Genomic DNA, 11,278 nt, shown 5'->3' with positions numbered 1-11,278 from the left:
GTCATTGTTACTGATTTTTTCTGGATTGGAGGACTGGACTACAGCTGTGTTATCCTCATTGCGTTTTGCATCATCATCATCATTGCGTTTTATAATCAATGGAGTTGAAATGATTTGATTTTCAGTGTCTTCATTTTGGCTCAAATTTAGAAATCTTGATGGTGTTTCCATCATATTTGAATCAATATTAACTTTCTTGTGCTTTTTTGCTTGATGGTTTAATTTTTCCATCAATGACACCCATTCGTTTACTTTGTTATGAAGAGTTTCACTGTTTGGATATTCTTCGACAATCTCATCTATGCGTGATTAGATGTTTTCGAAAATATCTTCAAATCCTTTTAAATAATCATCCAAAACAGTCACAAGATATTCTTCATGTGATCTTTTATCTTCAATGTTCTTCATATTTTCATCGCCACTTTTTGTTGAATGAATGTCAGAAAGACCTTCACTTTGATTTTGTGATGGCATGAAATTACGCAGTCGGCTTTGACTGTCTACCCGCATTTTATCTTTATTTCCTATTGATGGTTTAATGAAGAATTGGCCCCATGATCCTCCACTTTCTGTTTGTGTTTTCTCAGTTTTATTGGTTTTAATTGGGCTGTTTTGAACATTTTCTTGATTCTCTTGATCAATCCACTCTGTTGCAGCTTTAAGTAATGTGATTGGTTGTTCTGCAGCATCGTCTTCATCATTTTCTTCAGATTCATTTTCAAAAATTTCTTCGTTTTCATTCTCGGATTCAGTTGGATAAACATAAAATTCATCCTTTTCATCTTTCTTTTTTTGCTTAGTCTTTCTGACTTTTTTCTTTTTTTTCCATTACAAGACATCTCCCCTCATTTTGCGCAGCAATTTCCAATTTATCTTTAAATTCTTGTAATGTTGTAGAGTCAATTTTATCAAGAGAGAACACTTCAGTGTTTTCAGCATCGTCAAATCCTTGTTTTTTGTAAGCATATAGTATCTGTATGAATCATTGCGTTTTAGAAATATAATCAATTCAAATTTTGATGCGTTTTAAAATATAAATCATTGTAAACAACTTACAAAACTAATGTTTTGTAACTTTAAATATATTGCGTTTTACACTAGAAAAGAAGTTTTAACAAACAAAGAATATAAAGAAACAAAAATGAAAGATCATTGGGTTTTATAATATACATTGCGTTTTATAAAGTATAGTTTTAAACAAACAAAGAATATAAACAAGCAGCCTAAACAAGCATTCAGCAAATATGCAGCGATAGTGAAAGATCAGATTTCATACCGCTAACAATGCAATAGGTCCATTGAAGAGCTTCTCATTTCCAGGCCATTGTATTCTTATACGCCTTAAAACGGTCAGAATATATTCACACCAATTAAAATCCTGGATTTTTTTTGTCACTTTTCATTGATGGCAAGAATCTTTGATTAACATTACTACTTTGCATTGCCTCCGCCATGATCGTAAAAAATATAACCAAGAAATTTAGTTTGAACAATCTTCCAAGCTCATTTCTTGATTTTAAATAACTAATCAAGTTGTGCGCATACATTATCTTCAAAATATCTTTGCTGAATTGATCGCGCCAGAATTTAATTATAAGATCAGTCTCTTTTGGTCTCAGTTTTTCCTCAATCACTGTTTTTCCATTTGGTATGTGAAATACCTTTTGGATAAATTCAGCTGTGATCTTAATCTTTTCAACTCCAGTATTTATCTCATTATTTTCAGCATCAAAGTTTTTTACCAGCCAATATCCGAATTTGCGTGGAACTGAATGCAGATTGAATTTTAGTATGCTCTTAAACCCTATTTCTCTTACAGCATTCCTTTGCTCCTTTGACAAACTTTCAATATAATCTTTTAGATTATTGACTGCACATCTTATGTTGATTTTTTTTCCGTCGTAATCATAATATGGTTGTTGTTCTGGTTGTTCTTTTGTTTTATCTTTCCTCTGTGATCTCTTTGGTTTTGATTCTGCCTTTTCCTTCTTTTGATTTTTTGTCGGGTTAACTCTTGGTTGTGGATCAACAAAATCATCATCTGACACATTGAATTGTGTTAAAAACATATTTGAAATTTGTTAAATGCGTTTTATGTTACCTGAATTTACTTCTTGTTCGGAATTATGCAGAACGATAGCTCGTCTAGATTTTTTATCATTGGAATCAGAAACTGTCTCTTCTGATGATTCTATCACCACTTTCTTTCTTCTCCTTTTTTGTTTTTCCTCTTGTTTTTTAACTTGAAATAGAATAATGAAACAATGTCAATTAACAAATTTATGATAAAACGCATTAGCTAACACTATAAAGATAAAAAGCAGTGATTCCCATGTTTTAGATAAAACGCAATACTTTAAATCATATTATTTAACACAGCAAATTAACATTACATAATCTCATTTTGTTTTTTATGATAAATTAATATAAAACGCATTAGTTAACAATGTCAATTAACAAATTTATGATAAATCGAATTAGCTAACACTATAAAGATAAAAAGCAGTAATTCACAAGTTTAAGATAAAACGCAATAATTTACATCATATTATTTAACAGGCAATAGTTAACAACACATGTATCTCAACAAATTCAAAGATAAAATGCAATGTTCTAAAATTCGATTACAATTCTCATAATAATAATCTCTTTGTTTCTGCAACTTTATTAAGGTAAAACGCACTAATTCACAATATATAAATCCCATAAGAAGCATTAGCATCTTAGATCATAGTTTTAACATAAAACGCAATGTAGTCTCTGCTAACAAAAATGTTAAGATAGGGGAAGATATAACTCATTAACTATTTTTCGGAACGGATATGATATATTAGGTCTACTGTACTTCATAAAACGTAACTTGAATTCAGTTAAAGAGCAAAAATAGATAAAATTACCATTGTCTGAAATATCTTTGCGTTTTCTAGTTCTTTGTTGTTTCATTGGTGATTTTCGGCTAATATTTTCTTGTTCATCTATGTTCTCTTCTGCTGAAGATGTTTTTTGCTTCTTTGATGATTTAGGGTTTTCAGAGACTGATTTCTTTTGAGTAACTTGAATGTAAACCTTCAAATTATCTCTTGACGACGCCATGAAGTTCAATGGAGTATGATTTTCTCAAATTTCTGTATGTGTTTGATCGTTCAATGGAAGAGTAAAACGTAATGCACTATTTTTCGAAGGATTTCTGTGTATATTCAACGGCGGTTATTTTGGATTTTGACGATAATACCCCTGAAACCCCGGAGAGCGTGTTTAAATGACAGTTTTTAATTTGATTTTGATTTAGACCGTAGATTGTGCAATTGGACGGTTATGATTGCTTCCTATCCTTTCTAGCGAAATAAACTTCCTATTTTATCTCCACCCTATATATATATAATAACAACAATAGAAATAATACAGGTTATCCTTTGCCACTAAAATTGAGAGTTGCTCTTGATGAAATCGATTTTTTTTTCACACAACAAAGAATTTAATGTTAGAAGTTTGTTTTGAAGATTTATAACATGTTAACTAGTGCTTTAAAGTTATTAAATATACCTTGTGATAAAATAGATCCCTATGTCATTATTGCCATAAAGATTCACGACTTGATAACAAGAATATCTCAATCCTTCGATTATTTTTAATATTAAAGTTTTAATTAACCCAGCCTACTATATATTGATTTTATCGTCTCCCACTATATGATCACAAACTCGATGAATTTTCTAAATGCGAATTTTAGTCAAAGGTATTATAATAACTAATTCAAGTATTTTGTGTTATTTTTTTCATCTCTTATTTGTTTTTAAAACATGTGTAGTGGTGAGTGAAACAAATGCCCTTATTCTTGGGCATGAAGGGAGACGTGGCCGCCTAGTCAATAAAGGGGCTTGAAGTTAAAAAGGGGTGTAATTAGGCTTGAACTCTTGCAATGATAAGATATTATAATTGAAGTAAATAAAAAATAAATAAAAAACCATCACAAAAATTATATTGGTCATCCACTTTTGATTCAGGCGTTTTAAGGAAACGCCCCAACCCAAAATCCAGTAAAAACGCCCACGGGGTGTGCACCCATGATTGAGGCGTTTTTTGCCCACTCTACGTCCAAAAGTCCAAAACCTTAGCCACTACAGGTGGTCTTACAAATGAAAATTCTATCTCTCATTTTGTTAGTTTTTATTTAGACCAGCTTAAATGTATTTGTGTACTTTGCTTTTTATTTAAACTTACTTTATGAAAGAAAGTATTAGCGAGTAAAATTCCTCACCGATTCATTGTTTATATTTATATTTAAATAATTAAATAATATTATTTGAAATGTGAATTGGAGTATTAAAGTAGATATGTATTTAGAATATGATAAATCTTATTGTAAACATGTTTTATATGTGTGTACATCAATTTACGTTCATTCTAATCGTGGCATTCTTGTCTGTGCATTGTTGAGTTTCGAGAGCGCTACTAGGGGGCGAATTGGGGCAACGTCCGAAATGGACCCACTCTGGCAATTTTACTTTGTTTTTAAACAACCCACCATGACCCATAACTATTTTGTGTTACGGGTGGAGATGAATAAAATTTCAATAAGTGTTGGTGACGAGAAGGGTGGCATGTATGAACTAATCATGTGTTCATTGTGGCTTTGCTGATGAATCAGCTGACCCACCATTTGATTGCATCATTTGTTGCGGCGAAACTGATTTGGTGACAAATTTGTGTCGGGTGTAAAATTCCAATTCCAAACTCCTTTACCTCAGTGTCACAGCCATTGAAGTTCATAGTAAGCCTAGGAGTAACAACTAACAAGCAACAAGAGAAGATGATTCAAGCGATCTTTATGACTTCAATATGGAACCTGTGGAAGAGCCCGCATGAGATCATTGTTAATAATAGAAGGGTATCATATTACAAATTGGTTGAAGATGTCAAAGAGGATACCTTTTATGGGTCAGAAACAGAGCAAAATTGTATAGCTGGACTGTTGGGAGTTATCAGAGTATGTGGTGTAAGTTTGATTTTGGAGACATTGTGGACTTGTGGCGTACTTTTGACGAGACCCAAAGTAAGCCAAATTAAATCATTCGAGTCATACTAACTAATATACAAGCTGACAAGAATGCACACATAAAATAGCACAACCAACACTAATTAATGGCAAATCAAAATTCAACTTGTGATGCAAGTATATGAATACACTTGCAGAATGTCTAATGACACAACAAATCAAGGATCTAGTCTTACAAAAAAAATGTTTTTGAAATACCAAAAAGAAAACATAACAAGACTATGCATCCAGTTTTTGTCTTCAACAACTAGAATGATCATGTATTCTATGTCAATGAAAATCAAGGGTACCAATATTCAAGGGGGACATATATTAACCGGCCATTCATCCTAGTATTTGTATTATAAGCCAATACGACATATAGGGTTACTCTTAATGAGGCCAAGATCCACCTGCAAAAAAGCGAAAACAGAATCACACCACCGGTTTTTCATTATTTGGAACAGATTAATGCAGTTGCGCATACCTTGTGACCGAAGAGATCTCGGATGTTATCAATGCCATAAAGTATCATAGTTGGCCTGGTGTATACCAAATGGATTTATAAATTGTTATCATAACTAAACATATATAACATGGTGATGAATTTGAAGTAGGTACTTTACAAGCATGGTGTGGGTTAGTGTGGATTGTGTTTTATCTCATACGGGTCAAAATGAAACAAAAATATTGTTTTGTTGCAAATACCGTTCAAGGGAAAGACCCCAAGCAATAACTGTAACATCCTCCGGAAGTCCCATAGGAAGTAACATTTCAGGTCTGAACATTCCAGAATTTCCTACCTCAACCCATTTCTTTAAGCCTTCATGATAACTGCCACATCAAATTAAATACATTACATTTATTGTATCCATATTACAGTTGTTAACTAAAATAACAAAATTGTACCCGAATATTTCCATGCTCGGCTCAGTGTACGGATTGTAAGCAGGCTTGAAACGCAACTTGGACATTCCTGAAACAAAAGATGGCATGAGAACATACTGTATTTTTGATACGCTTAAGAATATTATACTTTAAATAATTTGGCATAAACAAAGATTATATTTAATTTAAATCATATTACTTGTAGCAAATTACAGTATCACCCTTAATATGAAGGAGGTTAGTATTTACCCAAACGGGAGAAGAAGTCATGCAGGACGCCTTGCAAATCCCCGAGACTTAGTCCACGATCACATATTAACCCTGAAGAACCCATAAATAGAATAAATAAAAATAAATAAAACAAGTTGTGGCAACTTCAACTACAACTGGATCTGTCAGGACCCGAGATAAGAACATATGATATTTAATCTTCAACTTAAGTAATTACTGAGAATTTGTCAAAATAGGGAATTTTTTGAAATTACACACTTCACAATAATGGATTACTGAGTTCTTTTTTCCAACAAGAAATAACAAACGCCCGTTCATTATGAAACCATCATTTTCAAACAGATAAAAAAAATTTATTTCCAGTTTTTCAATAGTAGCAAGTATTTTGTATACAATAACAAATAGAGACAAAAATACCTTCTATTTGATGAAACTCAGCCAGGTGGGTCCGGTCAACAGCCTCATTTCTGAAGACCCGATCAATACTATAGTACCTTTTGGCTTCGAAAGGTTTCTGCAAATTTTAGCAGATAAATTAAAATGCAGCCCTGTAACTCTTACTTCAACCCCAAATGGAAGAATATAGATAAAGAACCTATATACAAGGTTAAAACACAAAAGCATGTTTATCTCTTCAAAACATTTGTCTTTACGCTTGTTTATTTAAAAAAATTGTTACACAAACGTGCATGAAATAAAATATGTGAAAGGTACATTGATAAATAAACCTTTGCAAGTGCGTACAGCATCCTTGAGGAAACCGCAGTTGTATGAGTTCGTAATAAGTTTTTATTTGCTTCCTCTCTTTTCCAGTCATACCCATACCTACAACATAAATGTTGCTTTACTTATTACAAAAAAAAAAAAAAAAAAAAAAAAAATCTATAAAGGTGAAGGTATAATATAAATGTTTTTTATGATGGCATACCCTCTTGATCCATGACCTCCAGACTCATGAATCTGCTTTACTCTCTCAACATAATCTTCCGGAAGCGTTTTTGTGGTAGAAGGTTCTGCATATACCATAGCCACGTCACCCATTAGAGTAAATTATAAACCTGACACAAATATAAACTTTGAGCATACCTTTTAAGAAAAATGTATCGTGTGAATCACGGGCAGGGTGCTGTTGCGGTTGGAAAAGTGCATCAAAATTCCAGAAGCTGTATTTAAAAAAAATTGTGTTTTTTTAACAAAGAACACAAGGTGATGAACAATCAAGTTGTATAATGAAAGAATACAATAGCTACCTGCTTTCAACATAATTATTTGTAGGCATCTCCTCAAATCTACAATAAAACAAATAGGTTTTGCATAATATAAACTATTATTCATTAAAATGATGTCATATGAAATGTTATAGTTGACATTACCCCATTTGAAGAAAAATCATCTGCATTTGTCGCCTCACCTGAAATAACTTAGATATTTAGATATATGCATCTTTTTTAATGACAACATGTCTCAACCATAGAACCCCCATTCGTTTGCAATTATACAAAACGATGACAGCAAGATAAGACATTTGAAACATCTAATCAGATAGTGATGAATTGCACTCTTGCCTTAAGTAAAGGATGGAGGTAACCGCCTTCAATTGGAAAACCTTTAGCGAGAAAATTATACTCTTTAAACTGCAAGTCCTTCCACTCGCCACTTGAAAAACAAAATAGAAAATGCAAGTATCATAAGCATTCGAGCATCTTGTTTTTCCTTCAATAATAAGAGCATCCATCACTTAATTAATTAAAATAAGACATTATAATACCTTTGCAGATTTTCTCTTGTTAAATCGGTGGCAGGCTTCCTTCTTTTTGGTGCATAATTAGGACCTTTCTTAACAGAGTAGCCTTTCCATACCCTGTAAAAAGTGTACAAACATAAAAACCACATGAAGAAGATAAAGTTGATAAATACATACGCAGCTTATCTTCATGTATAACCGAAGCGTAATAAAAAGACGTCATGAAGAAATATTACTGAGGAGAAATAAGTTTTCTTCGCTTCAGAGCATCGATACCCTCTTGGTTGGGGGCCTGAAATAATTAATCTTAACAGTCAAACATATGTAAGAATAAAACAATGAGACAAACAAGTTTATGTTTGGACAAAAGATATAAGTTATACACCCTCATACACTCCTCCTGTACAACGATATACCAGCTTTTTAAATGTTAATTCCTTAAGAAAACATGCAAGTCCATTGCCGGATGCACACACACACACATATATATAATAAATACACATTACTATAAACTTTCGTTTATTACAATTCACAACGGTAAACAGTGATTAATATTCTAAATAAAGTAAGGACTTGGTAAATTCATCACCTCTCCGTTGTTTATCTTTACAAGCATATCCTTCACACTATCATCAACATGTGCAACCTACGTCAAGTCAAAAATAACGATAGATTAGTTTTGGATTATAGTGTTAAAAAAAACTAGCATCGTCATATATAAAATATATCCTTGAAACTCAATCAACTTTACCTTTCTAGAGACTTGTGACTTCCCCATCTCCACCCATTTATTTTTTATCGCTTGCTGGCAGCCTATTTTGAAACCTGGGTCTCCCAGCTTTTTCTGCATTTGAGTAACTAATTTATTACATATATCTTGATTATCTTCCAACAAGCAACCAACTATTATCAAAATCCAAGACTATACATACAATGAAGGATCACATGCAATTAAATTCGGATACAAAATGATGAAAGCGAAATTTAACTTTCAATAATCCATCTTGTGGATACAAGATTGGTTTTTTACCTGCAGTTCTACCCGTGAAATACCCTCTGGTGGGACCGCCATGAATAGTTGGAATTCTGGAGATCCATTAGCAGCATAAGTTTTGCCTTCAGCAGTTAGTTGCCATCTCTCCTTTTTAATATCCTATATGCAAAAGCATATTTCGGTTTATATATAACTTAACTTACTTCCATCCAAAGATCTAAATAAACACAAACAAATTAAAAACGGCCGAAAAGGATAAGAGAAAATGTCAACATATTTAAGTGAGAACTGTGCTCAAGAGTCAAGACATTAGATTCTTAACTCTTGATACAGCACAAAGGATACACGCTGCTGTGAGCCAGCATATTATAAAGAATATACAAACTTTAGTTAAAAAAACATCAACTACAAAAAGTTATTTGCGGCTAAATTCAGTAAGCATTGCAAGTGATTTCCAATTTTCCATATATAAAACTACAAAAATTTGTACATTTTAAAACCTATCAGATGCTTTAATACTACTACCGGGGACATTAAGTAGAAAATGTCACCATATTTTTACAATAATTTTTTCATCTGACAAGAGTATTTATCAACACACCTGTATCTACATAATCATTTCAGTTGCATCATTTTTCTCCAATTTTAATCAAATTACTTGCTTGGTTTTAAAATGCGCGCATCAGGATCGCGTAATGCGTGATGCGCACGATGCGTTGATGAGATCGCATCAGGTGATGCAATGTGCTGCGATTACATGATGCAAGGATGATGCGCTCTAAATCGCATAATACGCTCCTGATGCGCCTGCATGATGCGCCCTAATGTGCGCATTTTCCGGAAATCGACCACTAGAGAGTAAAATTGTACAATGAGCTTGTACAATGTGCTTCATTGGCTTGTACAATGGGCTGATGAAGTTATTAAGTGAGTTCGTACATAGATTACTTGTACCTTTTGCATAGACTACTTGTACACATAAAAGTTCAAGGCTTATTATGGTTATATTGAACTTCTTTGATGGTAATAGAGCTACATTTTTGTATTTATTTATTTTAATTTCTAAATTTTTAGTGTTTAAAGTTAACAAGTTAAAATATTATCTATAAATAATTTTTCGGATGACAAACGTCTCACATACGTGATGTGCGCGCATCACACATTGCAAGTCGGCTTTTGGGATCCAAAGGCATAGGAGCGCATCGCGCATTTTAAAACCAAGATTACTTGATATTTATCATTTGAACTGATTGAGATGATCAGCATTCTCTCTGCCGAATTGCTCTTCCCCCAATGACATTTTAGTATTTTACACTAGTGACCTTGATTAATATCAGACAAAAATGACGTAATTGGTATGACTGTGGAACTAAAAGTATGAAATGTGTTGGGAGTAAGTAGACACCAAAGCTACCACATTGCAATATTGCTGGAAGCATTTATTTATGCTTCAAAGCAAAACAATATTTAGTAGAAATTAACTATTAATAACTTCATCCTACTCTAATACAACAAATCACCATGTATCAGATATCCCATGTAGGTTCGTAGCAGATACTATTCTCAAAAATCTCCAAAAACAATACGCATGGATAACACAAAATTTGTCTAATGTCTATACTCTATACAACAATCACTATGTATCATACTATCATCTAATGTCTATGGATGTAATATCTAGTATTACATCCCACATGCATATCTAACCTAAGCAATTCATTTCCAGAATCATGTTTCTATAGCTAATGACTAGTGTAGCTTTCTTTCCAGCAATCAAGCACTCGACAAAATCAAATTTCAGTACTGTGATGTCTAACCAATACACAACAATTAACAACATTCACACATCTCTAACAAATGAGATCAGAAAACAAACCAAACCTGAGCATCAACAAATCGAAAGCCATTGAGGCTCTTAATGACATTAACAATCTCTTCATGACTGATTCCTTTCTCCACAGCGAACTCGCCTGAATCTTTTATCTCTTCATTCTTCTCCAGAAACCCTAGCACTGCTTCTTCCGCCATATGTTTGACTGTAGATTACAATATTAACTACTACTACATGTAAATTAGCAACCCTAGGGTTTGTAGAAGTAGAAACAATTCACAGAACTAACAACAGATATCGAAAATGAGATTAGCTAGCGTTTCAATTAGATTTACTGATGATGAACTTAATCTGTGATAGTAACACAAAATTGACTCCGTTAACAGCTTACCTGATTCACCGGTGGCAGAAGATGGTGGCGGAAACGAACCGGTGGCGGCGGCGGTAGTAGTTAGAGTTAGTAAAGGGTGAAAAGGATCTCTGATATCAAAAATTGCATTAATTTTGACTTTTTGACGATAATATGTTATGAGCTCTTAAACAAGGGAATCGATG

General features: G+C 33.0%; 2 protein-coding genes across 2 annotated transcripts; both read right to left on the bottom strand.

The window, feature by feature from the left end:
- Positions 1 to 309: 309 nt before the first annotated feature.
- LOC110907365 (myosin heavy chain, clone 203-like) lies at positions 310 to 3,093 on the bottom strand. Its single transcript, XM_022152359.1, has 5 exons — positions 2,898 to 3,093; positions 2,102 to 2,242; positions 1,662 to 2,041; positions 833 to 973; positions 310 to 741 (listed from the first exon to the last, which is right to left on the bottom strand). Exons 1-5 carry the CDS (start codon positions 3,091 to 3,093, stop codon positions 310 to 312), a joined length of 1,290 nt encoding a protein of 429 aa, XP_022008051.1.
- A 2,028-nt stretch (positions 3,094 to 5,121) lies between these two features.
- LOC110903700 (phenylalanine--tRNA ligase alpha subunit, cytoplasmic) lies at positions 5,122 to 11,278 on the bottom strand. The gene is made up of 19 exons (XM_022149482.2): positions 11,115 to 11,278; positions 10,774 to 10,928; positions 8,929 to 9,051; positions 8,650 to 8,742; positions 8,488 to 8,544; positions 8,135 to 8,190; positions 7,923 to 8,015; positions 7,720 to 7,810; positions 7,528 to 7,565; positions 7,405 to 7,443; positions 7,241 to 7,317; positions 7,083 to 7,167; positions 6,883 to 6,979; positions 6,572 to 6,668; positions 6,173 to 6,244; positions 5,945 to 6,011; positions 5,744 to 5,869; positions 5,523 to 5,577; positions 5,122 to 5,448 (listed from the first exon to the last, which is right to left on the bottom strand). The coding sequence occupies exons 2-19, from the start codon at positions 10,918 to 10,920 to the stop codon at positions 5,398 to 5,400; spliced, it is 1,464 nt and encodes a 487-aa protein (XP_022005174.1). The 5' UTR covers positions 10,921 to 10,928; positions 11,115 to 11,278; the 3' UTR covers positions 5,122 to 5,397.

This window comes from Helianthus annuus, chromosome 14 (genome assembly GCF_002127325.2).
Source record: "Helianthus annuus cultivar XRQ/B chromosome 14, HanXRQr2.0-SUNRISE, whole genome shotgun sequence".
Classification (NCBI taxonomy): Eukaryota; Viridiplantae; Streptophyta; class Magnoliopsida; order Asterales; family Asteraceae; genus Helianthus; species Helianthus annuus.
Note: the sequence above shows the minus strand (reverse complement) of the source record. Positions and strands in the feature narration are given on the sequence as shown.